Source organism: Chanodichthys erythropterus, chromosome 3 (genome assembly GCF_024489055.1).
Source record: "Chanodichthys erythropterus isolate Z2021 chromosome 3, ASM2448905v1, whole genome shotgun sequence".
NCBI classification, from domain to species: Eukaryota; Metazoa; Chordata; class Actinopteri; order Cypriniformes; family Xenocyprididae; genus Chanodichthys; species Chanodichthys erythropterus.
The window spans coordinates 49,094,697-49,111,466 of NC_090223.1; the positions used below are offsets into that span (position 1 = coordinate 49,094,697).

The following is a 16,770-nucleotide window of genomic DNA, read 5'->3' on the forward strand; positions in this document are numbered from 1 at the left end:
AAAAAAATACAACTGTATATGCTTTATAAACACAAGTGATCACCTTTTTTCTGTAAGTAGAATAGGGAAGGCTGCCCTGAAACTGTAATATTGACCTTCAACCGTTTGGAGGCCATTGAAGTCCACTATAAGGAGAATAATCCTGGAATGTTTTCATCAAAAACCTTAATTTCTTTTTGACTGAAGAAAGAAAGACATGAACATCTTGGATGACATGGGGGTGTGTAAATTATCAGGAAAATTTTATTTAAAAGTGGACTAATACTTTAAATGTTCTTCACACTAAGAAAAAAATGTATTTGAGAACAGTTTTCTGGAACCCAGAATGGTTCTTCTATGGATGAATCACTGTGAAAACCTCCTTTTGGAATCTTTATTTTTAAAAGTGCATAATACAACTTTTTTGTTACGCTCATTAAGATAGTAAGATTCTTGACATCTTTCTTTATCATTTGTTTTGTCCGGTTTATCTGGAGCATACTAAAGTCAGCTGTCACTTTCTCAAGCCTTAATCGACCTTTATTTTGGAAAGCAGTTAATCAGTACATACTTACATAAGCATTAGCATGTATTTATAATGCGTTTGAGGTGCAGGTAGACACACATACATTTTACCTGAACAGAGAATCTTGTCCTCATGGCTTTGAACTTGGGGTTGCTTGCTTCTTTGCTTGTGGTGTTTTCCAGTGGCTTCACTGAAGGTAAGTCATATATTCAATCTTCTCTTCATCTGTGTGTACAGGCTGTAGATATATTATAAAAGTTTTTTAAAGGGTTTGTTAACTCAAAAAGGACATTTATCACCATTCTTGTCATTCCAAACACAATGACTTTCTTTTGTCATGAATGACACTGAAGAATGTCTCCATAAGGCCAAAAATTAAAAAAAAAAAAAAAACACCACAAAGTTACAGTAAAAAGTATTTGTGACTCTTTCATTTATTTTCTAAGACTGTTGAAGCAATAGGATAACTTTGTTTGAGGAACAGACTTGTAGACATGTATTTATTTACTTTATTTCCCTGCATCATCGCACGTTTCACACCAGGGACTTTAGTTTTAAAAATGTATTAAATTGTTAAATTAGCTTTAATTAAGATTAACAAGTGCTGTAGAGTATATTTATTGTTTGTTCAAGTTTACTAGTGTAGTTAACTACCTGTAGTTAGCTCATGTTAACTAAATAAATCTCATTGTAAGTGTTTTCTTTTTTGGTTTCACTAAATGTTTAGAGTATTTGTTTTGGGTTGTGAAGTTTTGGGGTCTGAAACTATACAATGATTTCTTATTATTTGACTCCTTTAATAGCTGTGGTTGCATTAATAAAATTGTATTTTTTTCTCCCCATGTTTTCTTTAGCCACCACCACAAGGCGCATGGATGACTTCATCAGTGCTGTGGAGAGAACTGAAGCTGAGAATCCGGGGCTTCAGATGCTCGATGTGGTCAAAGGTTTACGTAAGGCTGCTGGCTTTGAAACCAACCTCATCAAGCGACACCTCGGGGATCTCAGTGATGCACGCGACCTTGTGACAGATCCATCAGTCATTTCATACTTAAGCAAGGTCATTAAGCACAGCATATCACAGTTGGGCGAGGAGGAAGGTGTAGTTCTGACTTTAGATGGTTCAAATGTGGCGTTGGCCCCAATGCTCCTCGGATTTGAGGCTGGGCTGCAGTCGACCATCCAAAGTCTGTACTCTGTAACCCTGACCGAGAACCTGGTTGCCTCTTTTGTCCATCATGCCCACAATGAGCGATCCAGCATTCCTCTGGGCACTAAAGGTTTCTGGGATAGCATTAAATCCCCAAAAGTGTACACTCTCTCTGGTTTGCCCTCCTTGGCAACAGACGCCCTAATAATCGGAGGTATTGATGGGCTCATTCTTGGTTGTCAGAGGTTGCCACGTCAGACCTTTGTGAGCTTTCACTGAGTGACCTTCTGAAGAGTTACTACAGCCACCAGCTTAACGCCGCAGGGTTGGACGCAGCGCCCCGTCTGATTAGTCAAAATCGAAGGATGAACTTTAAAAAGCTCGTCAGCTTCTCTTTGCTGAAAAACCAAGTGGTTCAGGCTGTAACAGTTCGTCGTAACTTAAATGAGTCTGAGAGGAAGAGGCTGGATGATGTCGTGAACGAGGGGTTTGAGGAATTTGTCCATGTATATGCCGGTAATTAAACCATTTATTTATTTATCACTGACATAAACAATTTCATACTGATTAGTTATTAAAATTTATATTTTTAAATATACTGTATATTTATATTAATACATCCTTATTTTGACTATTTAAAAAAATAATAATAAAATGTTTAAGATTGGTAAGACTTTTACTATTTTTTTCTATTTTTAACTACATTTTTTATATTAATAAAAATAAATTTCTTAATAAACATAACTATTTCATTTTTAATATAACTCGAGTTACTAAACCAATTTATCTATTACTGATGTTAACATACAGGCTGTTTTGTTTACTTATTTAAATATTTTAAATATGTAATATATTCATATAAATCTATTTTCCTACTATATATATTTATATATATATATATATATATATATATATATATATATATATATATATATATATATATATATATATATTTTACTTTTTTGTTTTTAATTACTAATTTAAAGCTGACCTATTTTACCATTTTAACTGTTACATTTTATATTCTTTTATTGCTGAATTAGAAATATTTTAAAAATACCATTTACCAAGTAAACCCCTTTAATTGTGACAAATTTGCAATCTGTCAACAGAAATGTTGTGTTCTCACATTGCTGTTTTCCCCCTCCCAAGTCTGTCCCAACATCATTACCAGGTCTCAATGGGGTGCTGCAGCTTTCATCGGTTCTCCCTCCTATCTGTCTCTCCCTGTGCCGTACCTTTTCATCCACCACACATATCAACCTTCCAAGCCTTGTACCACCTTTGAGCAATGTGCCAGTGACATGCGGTCCATGCAGCGCTACCACCAGCAAACCAATGGATGGTCTGACATTGGATACAGGTTACAAAGTGAGTATAAAATAACACTGTGCAATAAACCCTTGGAAATGCTTTTCATGTGCTGTACAGACTGATTGGAATTTAATTTCTTATAACTATCATTGTTTGTCCCCCTGAAGTTTTGTTGCAGGCTCTGATGGAAACTTGTACGAAGGCCGCGGCTGGAATTGGGTGGGTGCCCACACTTACGGGTACAACTCCAGAGGCTATGGTGTCTCTTTCATTGGAGATTTTACCTCCACCCTCCCCAGCACGAGTGTGATGAACATGGTGCGGTACGACTTCACAAGCTGTGCTGTAAACGGGGGTCGACTGTCCTCATCTTACTCCTTGTATGGACACAGGCAAGCCACTTCCACAGAATGCCCAGGAAACGCCTTCTACCGTCAAATCCAGACATGGGAGCATTACCAGGTGAAAAGATTAACAAAAGATTTATGGGATTTATTGATCTTATTGGGTTCTGAAATTAAGATATGAAAAGAGCAATTTTGCCATTTGAACAGAACTATCATTTTCTTATACAAATCCCCTTCTTAACAAGGGGTCCACCGCTTACACTAAAACCTCTGTTAAATGTACAATATTTGCAGTGCCTTAAAGGGATACTCCACCGTTTTTTCATATTAAACTATGTTATTCCCTTAACTAAGACGAGATGATACATACCTCTCTCGTCTCATAGCAAGTGCTCGGGAGCACTTTGACTTGGCACAGTAATATCTTCAATATCTTCCCCCGCTCCCTCTCCTGTAAAAGTCACGTTGGTTCTATTGACGGAAATGAGAGGGAGAAGGAGAGGGAGCGGGGGCCGGTGAGAGGACTTTTCACGAGTGAAGATATTACTGCGCCAAGTCAAAGTGCTCCCGAGCACTTGCTATGGTATTCCGCCATACAATATAGTTATCCATTTTACACGCTTAGAAAAGCGCAACGTTTTGTTTTGTGTCACCGTCCTAGGTCGAGTTACACTACTCAAGTAACTGTATTTAAATAGGGAAAACGTGGAGGTGTTTGGTAGCTTCTCTGCTTGGCCCATATTAAATGAACTGGGCTAACAAAGTTTCGCCGCAAGACAGAGGGATTTAGTGCACGCACTGAGACGAGAGAGGTATGTATCAACTCGTCTTAGTTAAGGGAATAACATAGTTTAATATGAAAAAACGGTGGAGTATCCCTTTAAGGCGGGTGTACACTGTACAATTTTGACCACGATTTGGTCGTCTGAGACAAATTTTGAGAATCCTAAAAGATTCCTATAATCCTAGACAAAAATCTGTAGTCTTTGATCGCTGGTTTGACATGTTCACCAACAGCCGATTAATGACCGTTGCAATCAAATTTTACTGTCAAAAGATTTGGCACACAGTCCTGCAGTGTGACTTCTCCGTCGACAAATGTCAAATTGTCTTCGTTTTTTTAAGATCAAAGTTAAAATTTACGCTAGAGATTTCTCTGTTAGCCACCATTTCAGTCCTGAGAGTAATGCAGCTCACTGTCACCGAATGTGTGTGGGTTGATGATGTTTCAAGCGCGCATCCATTTTTAAAGGAACACTCCACTTTTTTTGAAAAAAGGGTCATTTTCCAACTCCCCTAGAGTTAAACAGTTGAGTTTTACCGTTTTCGAATCCATTCAGCCGATCTCCGGTTCTGGCGGTACCACTTTTAGCATAGCTTAGCATAGTTCATTGAATCTGATTAGACCGTTAGCATCGCGCTTAAAAATGACCAAAGAGTTTTGATATTTTTCCTATTTAAAACTTGACTCTTCTGTAGTTAAATCGTGTACTAAGACCGACAGAAAATGAAAATTTGCGATTTTCTAGGCTGATATGGCTAGGAACTATACTCTCATTCAGGCGTAATAATCAAGGAACTTTGCTGCCGTATCATGGCTGCAGCAGTGCAATAATATTACGCAGCGTCTCTCACATACGTCTCCATGGTTGCAAGGCACGTTCCCTGTGCAAGCAGGGGCTCAAGGGTGCTGTGTAATATCATTGCACTGCTGCAGCCATGGAACGGCAGCAAAGTTCCTTGATTATTACGCCTGAATGAGAGTATAGTTCCTAGCCATATCAGCCTAGAAAATCGCAAATTTTCATTTTCCGTCGTTCTTAGTACACGATTTAACTACAGAAGAGTCAAGTTTTAAATAGGAAAAATATCAAAACTCTTTGGTCATTTTTAAGCGCGATGTTAACGGTCTAATCAGATTCAATGAACTATGCTAAGCTATGCTAAAAATGATACCGCCAGAACCGGAGATCGGCTGAATGGATTCGAAAACGGTAAAACTCAACTGTTTAACTCTAGGGGAGTTGGACAATGAGCCTATTTTCAAAAAAAGTGGAGTGTTCCTTTAACGTGTCTTGACTGTCGTACAGTCTGACATGTAGGACAGCTGAGATCCCACAGTGTAACATGAGGATCATGTTCATACAGTCTGACAAGCAACAATCATAAAGGACTATTATAAATCGTACAGTGTGCACCCAGCTTTAGTCATTGAACAAGCATGCAGATATGCATTATCAGTAGAAAATCTGGTAACACTTTATTTTGCAGTGCCACAGTTACATGTTACTACATGTACTTACTATAATAATGATAGTAAATTATGCATAATTACAAGCAACTAACCCTAACTAACTCTATAGTGAGTACATGTAGTTAATTAATAGTACTCAGTACTTATATGAGAAATTACAATGTAATTATGGCACTGTAAAATAGTGTAACCGAAAGTCTTGATGGTTCAGTGGACGATGGTGTCGAAGTTACAATTGATGTTTTCCATGTTGAATGAAGAAATTACAATGAACTTGTGATGTTAGCTTGACACAGTCATTGTTGAGGAAGTTACAATAGTTATAACTTGAGGCCCTTGAGTGGCAGCAAGAAGTGGGCGAGCCTGTGGATCACTTTATAATGGAACTGCCAAGCACTGTGGATAAAAAGATTTGCACGATGAGATTCTGTCATTGGTCTGACAGACAAAAAGCTGTCAGAACAATTACAACTTGACCTTGAATGGACTTTATGCATGGAGTGTTCTTTAGAACCTCTGCTGCTGGAAAACTTCCGATGAAATATCACTTGTTGGTGTGTTAAGCCAGTGGTTCTCAAACCATGTCTCCCTCATCTAAAACACCCAATTCAACTCCTGCAGTCTCTACTAATTAGCTGATGACTTGAATCAGGTGTTTTAGATGAGGGTGACATGCAAAATGTGCAGTGATGGGGGGTCCCTAGGTGCATTTCCCTCCCTATCTTGCCAAAGATGAAGGAAGAATTAAAGCAAATGGAACAGCAGGGGGTAATTTCAAAGATTGAGGAGCCAATGGAATGGTGGGTGTGCTTCCATGGTCATGGTGCCAAAGCAGACAGATAAAGTGAGAATTTGCACAGATCTCACAGAACTGAACAAATCAGTAAAGTGGGAAAAACAATTCCTCCCTTCTGTGGAGAACACATTAGGACATCTTGCAGGAGCCAAAGTGTTTTCTAAGGTCGAAGCCGATGCTGGCTGTGGCGGATTCAACTTTCAAAGGAATCCTCTTTACTCACCACCTTTATAACTCCATTTGGTCAATACTGTTATAACCTTTTATGCTTTGGAATCTCTTCTGCACCAGATCACTTCCAAAAACACATGTCAAGAATTATTGAGGAACTAGTAGGTGTTGTTTGTCAAATGGATGATGTGCTCGTCTGGGGGTCTATTCAGAATGAACACGAGTCACGACTAGAGGCTGCGAAGGGTGCTCTCAAGACTCAAGAAGCAGGAGTCACACTCACTGGCAAATGTTTCCAAGATGAAAATCAAGTTTTTTGGACAAATCATCAAGGCATCAGGGGTGAGTGCAGACCCAGATAAGGTGGAGGTGATAAAAGCCATGAAACGTGGGAATGGTCAGTTTTGGTAAATCTTTTACCACATCTGGTCTAACCTTCACAGATCATGTTGCAGCAACGACCCGGTCCTGCAGATTTGCCTTGTACAACATCAGGAAGATTAGACCCTTCCTATCTGAACATTCCACACAAATTCTTGTCCAAGCTCTTGTTCTATCCAGACTGGACTACTGTAATGCTCTCTTGGCTGGCCTTCCAGCATGCACTATCAAGCCTCTACAACTGATCCAAAATGCTGCAGCAAGACTGGTCTTCAACGAACCGAAGAGAGCGCACGTCACTCCTCTCTTCATCAGTCTGCACTGGCTGCCAGTAGCTGCTCGCATCCAATTCAAGGCTCTGATGTTTGCTTACAGAACGACAGCTGGCTCTGCACCGCTATACCTTAACTCACTACTTCAGACTTACGCGCCCTCCAGAAACCTGCGTTCTGCAAGTGAACGGCGCCTTGTGGTGCCATCACATAGGGGCACAAAATCACTCTCACGGACCTTCTCCGGGACTGTTCCTGGCTGGTGGAATGACCTACCACGCTCTATCCGAGCAGCTGAGTCTCTAGCCATTTTCAAAAAAATGCTAAAGACGTATCTTTTTCGTCAGCACTTGACCCAGTAGTAGTAGCACTTACCTTGACTAATATTCTTCTCCTATCTGTGTATTTATTTATTTATTTATTTAAAAAAAAAAAAAAAAAAAATTCGCTATGAGCACTTTACTGACATAACTGTGACTTCACTCAGCACTTACATACTGTTGTTCTCATGTTGATTTAATTGATTCTACTACTCTCATTTGTAAGTCGCTTTGGATAAAAGCGTCTGCTAAATGACTAAATGCAAATGTAAATGTAAATGTATCTGACAGAAAACACGCTTATAGACTTATTGAGGGACTGGGGGTCACATCAGCAAGAGGCCTTTGAGAAAATCAAAGAGGAACTGACAACACTTCCAGGTTTGGTGCTTTATGATACTAACAAGGATAGAGTTGTTTCTGCGGATGCCTCTTCATATGGGCTGAGAGCTGTTCTCCTTCAAAAGTAAGAAGACAACATTTGAAAACCCATGGCACATGCTTCAAAGGCTCTCAGTAATACAAAGCAGCGATACGCACAAATAGAGGAGGAGGCAATAGCCTCCACATGGGCCTGTGAGAGGTTTGCTAAGTTTCTTATTGGGAAAAGTTTGTGTTATCTAGAGCTCCCATAAACAGTGCAGCAGAAAAGCTTTCTAAAGAAGACATCGATCTATATGCAGACTCCATCATGGCAAGTCTACCAGCTACAGAAAAATGGTTCAGATCCAAGAACACCATGACAATGATTTCATACTTCAGCATCTAAAGAAATTCTGTGTGGAAGGATGGCCAAATAAATTCTCCATTGACAAAGCTCTCAAGCCTTACTTGTCATTCTCAGGAGAACTTTCTGTGCCAAATGGACTATTACTGAATGGGATCAGGATTGTCATTCCAAAGTCACTCCGAGTTGAGATACTGAAGAAACTGCACGAAGGACATCTTGGCATAACAAAGTGCAGGGCACAGCCAGTTTGGGGGCCAGGTCTCAGTAAAGAGCTAACAAAAATGACTGAGAATTGTGACACGTACACATGAGAGAACAAATCTCAGAGAAACAATGCTGCCTACTATTTCTGACAAGGCTGTGGTCCACAGTAGGAGCATATCTGTTTCAAAAGACAACAAGCTGTACTTGGTCATTGTAACCTACTTTTCTAGGTTCTCTGAGGTTGTTAAACTGATGTCAATGACTTCGGAAGCTGTAGTTGAACACTTCATATCCATATTTGCACATCATGGAATTCCAGAGGTGGTACGCTTGGACAATAGGCCACATTTTGCTTCAGAGCATTTCCATGTGTTTGCACAGGACTGGGGATTCAACCATGTGACGTTGAGTCCTCATTTTCCATAGAGCAACAGCAAGGTGGAGTGAGCTGTGAGGACAGTCAAGAACCTCCTCAAAAAGTCAAGTGATCCCTACCTTGTGCTTATGGCATACCCAACAGCCCCTCTTGCCAATGTTACAGTCCTGCCAAGCTCCTCTTGGGAAGGAAAATAAGGACACTAGTTCCTGTGATCCCGTCTCAGCTCAGTCCAAAGTGTGCAGATTTGGAAAAGCTGAAATAGAAAGAACTGACATACAGACATAAACAGAAACTACATATCGACCGCAGACACAAAGCACATGCTGTTTCTACTAGGGCTTTGACAGTGGCAGTTTTTACCGCTGTGCTGGTAATGGACCAACTATATATAATACCTCAATTAAATACATTTTGAAATATAAATTAGGTCCATGAGTTCCTGTCAATGGGCCATACATGGAGGGCCCACAACTCGGTTGGGGGTGCCAAATCATTCCTTTTGGAATGGGAATGAAACACTTGGCAAAACTGTCTACCGCAGGGCTGAAGAGACCAGTGGTGAAGACTGGGGAAGTCGAAGAAGGCAGCCTTGTTTGTGTCCTTGATCTCTGTCAAGTTGAGCCATACATGGCATTCCAATACCACTAAACTGGCCATGGCTCTGCTGATAGCCTGAGCGGTGGTCTATGTGGTGCACAGGGCCAGATCTGTATTGCTGCGCAGGTCCCTGATTGTGTCTGGGTCTGACTCGTCCATATACAGGAAGACTTTGGCCTGAAAAACCTGGAGGACTGCCATGGTGTGAAGGGCGGAGCCCGCTTGCCCAGCTGACGCATAGGCCCAACTGGAGAGGGCTGAAGTGGTACTGCAGGGCTTGGTTGGGTGAGTGACTTTAGCCTTCCATCCAAACGGAGTGGGCAGACACAGGTGCGCAGCCACAGATTCATTTTTTCTCCTCTACATGTCCAACATGGAACACTAAAATGTATTTCCCTTTACCGAAATAACACTTAATGCCTAAATGTACCCTCCTAATGCACTTCCTTGTAAAGCATACTGGGATCTACAGATCCACTGCCCTGTTAGTTATGTCAACAAAAGTGATTCATGTAGTTTTTTAACATAAAATAATTAAGTAGACTTCAGTTTTAAATATATTAGGCTGATTTAATACAATGAAATTAAGTGGTTACAAAATATTCAACAATAGTGTTTCTTTAGCTCATTTTAATGAATTAAAATAAACAGAAAGCAAAAATTGTGGGAAGCTTTCCATTCCACAAAAGGTTCTTTAGTGGTAAAAGGATTATTAAAATGTTTCTGATTGTGTATCAAACTGCCAAAATCACCTGAACTACTGAAATTTTGAAACACTTATGACGTAACGAAGCCTCGTTTACTGAAATCACATGACTTTGGTGCTCCGAACCACTGATTCAAAACAAAAGATTTGTAAAGCTTCAAAGCAGTGTTTTGAAATCGGCCATCACTAGATATTGTTGAAAAGTCATTATTTTGTTTTTTTGACACACAAAAAGTATTCTTGTCACTTTATAATATAAAGGTTGAACCACTGTAGTCACATGAACTGTTTTAAACATGTTTTAGTAGCTTTCTGGGCATCTGAAAGTGTCAATTATCTTGCATGCAATAGAGGCCTAACTGAGCCATCAGATTTCATCAAAAATATCTTAATTTGTGTTCTGAAGATGAACGAAGGTCTTATGGGTGTAGAACGACATAAGGGTGAGTAATAAATTACATAATTTTCATCTTTGGGTGAACTAACCCTTTAACCAATTTATTAGACCACCACCCATTGTAAGGTTTGTGCCACAGCTGTCCTAAACTAATCGTATTGATTACCAAAATCATTTTTTATGTTTCTCTAATGGTTAATCCACACCAGTGTGTGTAAGCTCTTTAGTCACAGTATAGTGTTTATAATGCTAAAATATAATTATTATTGGGATTTAATAGATTCAAAGATAAGTTTAATCAAAAGCAAGTCAGTAACAACTGTGGAAAAGTAAATAAAAACTCCAGCAAGAAAACAAGCTGTTATCAAGGAATAAAAATAAAATATATAATTTTCTGGTTATTACATGTGAATAAAGACCATTAAGTTGTTTCAGTTTGTTATTTGCTTAATAAATAAATTTTTAGTTTTAAACAAGTTTTTGACAGATGGTCTAATAAAATTGTTAAGCACTGTATACAAATACCTTTTGGAATCTTTATTTTTACAATAGTGCATAATACACCTTGTTTGTTAAGTCCATTAAGAAATACAGATTCTTGACATATTTCTTTCTTTATCATGAGTTTTGGCCAGTTTACCTGTGGCATACTGAGAGCAGCTGTCACTTTCTCAAGCCTTAATCGACCTTTATTTTGGAAAGCAGTTAATCAGTACATACTTACATAAGCATTAGCATGTATTTATAATGCGTTTGAGGTGCAGGTAGACACACATACATTTTACCTGAACAGAGAATCTTGTCCTCATGGCTTTGAACTTGGGGTTGCTTGCTTCTTTGCTTGTGGTGTTTTCCAGTGGCTTCACTGAAGGTAAGTCATATATTCAATCTTCTAGTCACTTTACTGGTCATATACTCTTCCAAACAGAAGACGTTATTTCATCAGGAACCAAGCTTTGAAGAATGTCTCCATTTTGAAGAGTTTCTTTTTTTAATTATTAATAATAGGGCCTAAAATTGGTTTAAAAAATAGCACCATAAAAATACAGACAAAGTCATTTATTTGACTCTTGGGTTATGTTCCAAGTCTACTTAAGCTGAACATTTGCTTTGTTTGAGCAACAGAGTGAAATGTTTTTGTTACTTAACATATTGCCCTGCGTCATTGCAGGTTTAATACATTAATTTCAGGTATGTCAGTTTCACAATACTCATGTCAAAAAGAGTCGTTTTTAAGGAAACACTTTACAATAACATCCCATTCGTTAACATTAGTTAATGCATTAGCTAACATGAACTAACAATGAGCAATATATTTCTTGTTAGTAATGTTGTTAATGTTAATAAAAATACAGTACTTCATTTTGTTAATGTTACTTCACATTAACTAATGTTAACTGATACAACTTGGTTTTATAAAAAATGTATTAGTACATTTTTAAATTAGCATTATCTAAGATTAACAAATGTTGTAGAAGTTTTGTTCATTGTTTGTTCATGTTTGCTAATGTATTTAACAAATGAAAACTTATTGTAAAGTGTTACAGATTTTACTCCTTGTTTTCTGTAAAAGTTTGGGGAATTTCCTTTTGAATTGGGGAGGAAGTTTTGTGTTCTGAAAGTCACAGCTCACAGTATTTTTTTTATCTTTGATTCATCATGATAATAGCTGTGGTTGAATATTGTTACTATTTGAAATTCCCATGTTTTCTTTAGCCACCACCACAAGGCGCATGGATGACTTCATCAGTGCTGTGGAGAGAACTGAAGCTGAGAATCCGGGGCTTCAGATGCTCGATGTGGTCAAAGGTTTACGTAAGGCTGCTGGCTTTGAAACCAACCTCATCAAGCATCACCTCGGGGATCTCAGTGATGCACGCGACCTTGTGACAGATCCATCAGTCATTTCATGCTTAAGCAAGGTCATTAAGCACAGCATATCACAGTTGGGCGAGGAGGAAGGTGTAGTTCTGACTTTAGATGGTTCAAATGTGGCGTTGGCCCCAATGCTCCTCGGACTTGAGGCTGGGCTGCAGTCGACCATCCAAAGTCTGTACTCTGTAACCCTGACCGAGAACCTGGTTGCCTCTTTTGTCAATCATGCCCACAATGAGCGATCCAGCATTCCTCTGGGCACTAAAGGTTTCTGGGATAGCATTAAATCCCCAAAAGTGTACACTCTCTCTGGTTTGCCCTCCTTGGCAACAGACGCCCTAATAATCGGAGGTATTGACGGGCTCATTCTTGGGTCAGAAGTTGCCACGTCAGACCTTCGTGAGCTTTCACTGAGTGACCTTCTGAAGAGTTACTACAGCCACCAGCTTAACGCCGCAGGGTTGGACGCAGCGCCCCGTCTGATTAGTCAAAATCGAAGGATGAACTTTAAAAAGCTCGTCAGCTTCTCTTTGCTGAAAAACCAAGTGGTTCAGGCTGTAACAGTTCGTCGTAACTTAAATGAGTCTGAGAGGAAGAGGCTGGATGATGTCGTGAACGAGGGGTTTGAGGAATTTGTCCATGTATATACCGGTAATTAAACCATTTATTTATTTATCACTGACGTAAACCATTTTAAGTTATACAAATTAAAGGATTAGTTCACTTTCAAATGACAATTACCCTGAGTTTTACTCACCCTCAAGCCATTCTAGGTGTATATGACTTTCTTCTTTCTGATGAACACAATCAGAGAAATATTAATAAATATCCTGACTCATCCAAGCTTTATAATGGCAGTGAACAGGGGAGTATGAGCTGAAGAAAGTGCTTACATCCACATCCATCCATCATAAACATACTCCATATGGCTCCGGGGGTTAATAAAGGCCTTCTGAAGCGAATCGATGCATCTGTGTAAAAAAAAAAAAAAAAAAATCATATTTAATAAGTGATTAAAGGTGTAATATGTAGAATTTTCTGTCCGCTCGGCTAGAGGTCACTAGAGGCCTATTCAAATCAAAGGCATGGCTTGACGCCAAGTTTGAGCGCGGAATCTTGGGACATGTGGTCTTCACCTCACAGCCGGTGCAAAATAATCAGCGAGGATGCTGAAGCGATTGCGCCACACACGCCTCACGAGCAGCGGGACTTTTATTAGCTTTTCCGGTCTCGAGTGAGGTAACACAGCTCTGTTTATCATATTAGATACTTTTGAGTGTGTTGAAAATGATGTTATAACGTAACTCTGTGTGTTCGCTCGGTGGCTTCTGCGAGACACTTGTTTGAGACACACTGCAGTAAGATCGATTTTAGAAAATCATATTAAATACTGGATTGCTTGTGTTGATAAATTGCATGCAATTTATTTTAAAACGTATTGTATGATGGAGAAAATGCTGTATTACTGTTACTAAAAATAAAGCTGCATCTGATTATGCTATGTAAGATACTTCACAAAATAGTGTTTTTCTCTGAGGCATGGTAAAGCATGGTACTCACAAAAAAAAAAAAAAAATCAAGAAAATTAGATTTAAATAATAAGATTAAACAGGTTGAACTATATAAAAATAATTTGTTTTCTGTCTATAAATATATCAGAACAGTTGCTCTCTTGTCTACTAAAACATGTAATATATTAAAGCGTCTTTGGTGTTTCCATGGTATTTACAAAATATAACCGGAAACCGAGGATAATGGAAACCGTGGATAATGGAAGCCGAGGACAATGACACAACTGACAGCCGACTCCTCACACGTCCCGGAGCCTTGGTTAAAATTGCAATTTTCTCACTATTTACAAATAGTTGGAAACATTTGGGATGTTGTAAGTACTCAAGTGAACAAAATATATAACACTGGCCTAGTGGTTTTTGGATATTTTACTGCAAAATTCGTACATATTGCACCTTTATGTAAAATATCTAGCTTCCGCCAGTCCACCTTCCATATTCAACGTACGAAGAAAGTGTAAACTGGCATCACGTCAGTTACACTTTTTCCATAAGTTGAACAGGGAAGGTGTAGGACCTAGCGTAAGCGCTTTGAACTGCAAGAGTTTTACACTTTCTTCATACGTTAAATACAGAAGGTGGTCTGGCGGAAACTAGATATTTTACTTCATAACTTAAGTATGGATATTTTTTTACAAAAACGCATCGATTTGCTTCAGGCGGCCTTTTTTAACCCCCCGGAGCTGTGTGGAGTACGTTTATGATGGATGGATGTAGATGGTTTAACTGTTACATTTTATATTATTTTATTGTTAAATTTAAAGTATTTTTAATAATACAATTTATGCATTACCAAGTAAACCACTTTATAAACAAATTTGCAATCTGTCAACAGAAATGTTGTGTTCTCACATTGCTGTTTTCCCCCTCCCAAGTCTGTCCCAACATCATTACCAGGTCTCAATGGGGTGCTGCAGCTTTCATCGGTTCTCCCTCCTATCTGTCTCTCCCTGTGCCGTACCTTTTCATCCACCACACATATCAACCCTCCAAGCCTTGCACCACCTTTGAGCAATGTGCCAGTGACATGCGGTCCATGCAGCGCTACCACCAGCAAACCAATGGATGGTCTGACATTGGATACAGGTTAGGAAAGTCCCAATGGGTATAAAAATAATTTAAGATAACATTCAATACCATAAAACCTTGGAAGTGCTTTTCATGTGCTGTACAGACTGACTGCAATTTAATTTCTTAGCTGTCATTATTCAAGGGTTATAGTTCACCCAAAAATGAAATTTCTGTCATTTATTACTCATCCTCGTGTCGTTCCACATCCATAAGACCTTAATTCGTCTTCAGAACACAAATGAAGATATTTTTAATGAAATCTGAGAGCTTTCTGTCCCTCCATAGAGATCCAAACGCAACTACCACATTCAAGGTCCAGAAGGGTAGTAAAGACATCATTAAAGTACTCCATGTGACTCCAGTGGTTTAACCTCAGTTTTATAAAGCATGTGAGTGCTTTTTGCAAATTTTATTTACCATGTTATTTATGGAAATATTGATCTGCAGCGTGCATTCGTGAAAGCATCACGACACTAGCGTGTTTTGTTCACGCGAGAGCTGACATTGCGTGAACATGCTTTGGATAACATTATTTTAAATAAAGTGGTAAATTATGTTTTTTTTTTTTTTGTGTGCAAACAAAGCACTCGCATTGCTTCATAAAACTGAGGTTAAACCACTGGAGTCACATGGAGTACTTTAATGATGTCTTTCCTACCTTTCTAGACCTAGACCTTTCTAGACAAGAAAGTGGTAGTTGCAATGGATCTCTATGGAGGGACAGAAACCTCTCAGATTTCATTAAAAATATCTTCATGTTTGTTCTGAAGATGAACAAAAGTCCTACAAAAAAGTCTTACGGATGTGGAACAACACGAGGTTGAATAAGTAATTAAAATTTTTGGGTCAACTAACCCTTTCTTCCCCCTGAAGTTTTGTTGCAGGCTCTGATGGAAACTTGTACGAAGGCCGCGGCTGGAATTGGGTGGGTGCCCACACTTACGGGTACAACTCCAGAGGCTATGGTGTCTCTTTCATTGGAGATTATACCTCCACCCTCCCCAGCACGAGTGTGATGAACATGGTGCGGTACGACTTCACAAGCTGTGCTGTAAACGGGGGTCGACTGTCCTCATCTTACTCCTTGTATGGACACAGGCAAGCCACTTCCACAGAATGCCCAGGAAACGCCTTCTACCGTCAAATCCAGACATGGGAGCATTACCAGGTGAAAAGATTAACAAAAGATTTATGGGATTTATTGATCTTATTGGGTTCTGACTGCTCAGAATGTATTGCTGCCTTAACAGTTAAGTTATATCTCTGTTTTTGTCCTACAGAGCTATTTGCCTTGATGACTGTGGCATCAACAATGATCAACTAATTGTGTCTCTGGAACACAGTACATGATGTATCGCTCATAATAAATGCATGATTTCTTTCAAAAACCTATCAGTTGTTTTATTTACTTTTTATTAGACATTACTTTACAGTTTAATCAAGTTATTTAAGGCAAAATCTAATTTGCTTTAAATACTTTTGGTCGAATGCAAAGTGCCTTTACAAAAATATAATGTTTAAGCACATTACTTTGATCAGACACATTACCACCCTATTTTTACATTGTTAGAATATAATAAAATTAGCAAACCTAGCTTATATGATTTTGTATATTTACAAAACTACCTGTGCAATAGTTGGAATTAAAACATAACTTAATTTTAAATATTTTTAGGTATTTTCTTTCTATGAACGATCTATCTGTACTAGTTACACTTATGTATTTGTGC

The 16,770-nt window shown here is 38.8% G+C and overlaps 1 protein-coding gene across 1 annotated transcript; it reads left to right on the forward strand.

The window, feature by feature from the left end:
* Window positions 1-553: 553 nt before the first annotated feature.
* pglyrp6 (peptidoglycan recognition protein 6) lies at window positions 554-16,431 on the forward strand. The gene is given in 10 exon segments (XM_067365346.1): window positions 554-701; window positions 1,360-1,892; window positions 1,895-2,171; window positions 2,808-3,018; window positions 3,137-3,477; window positions 11,317-11,394; window positions 12,240-13,049; window positions 14,845-15,055; window positions 15,914-16,208; window positions 16,321-16,431. Coding segments are annotated over 10 exon segments (2,835 nt in total). The 5' UTR covers window positions 554-637; the 3' UTR covers window positions 16,336-16,431.
* The last annotated feature ends 339 nt before the right edge of the window (window positions 16,432-16,770 follow it).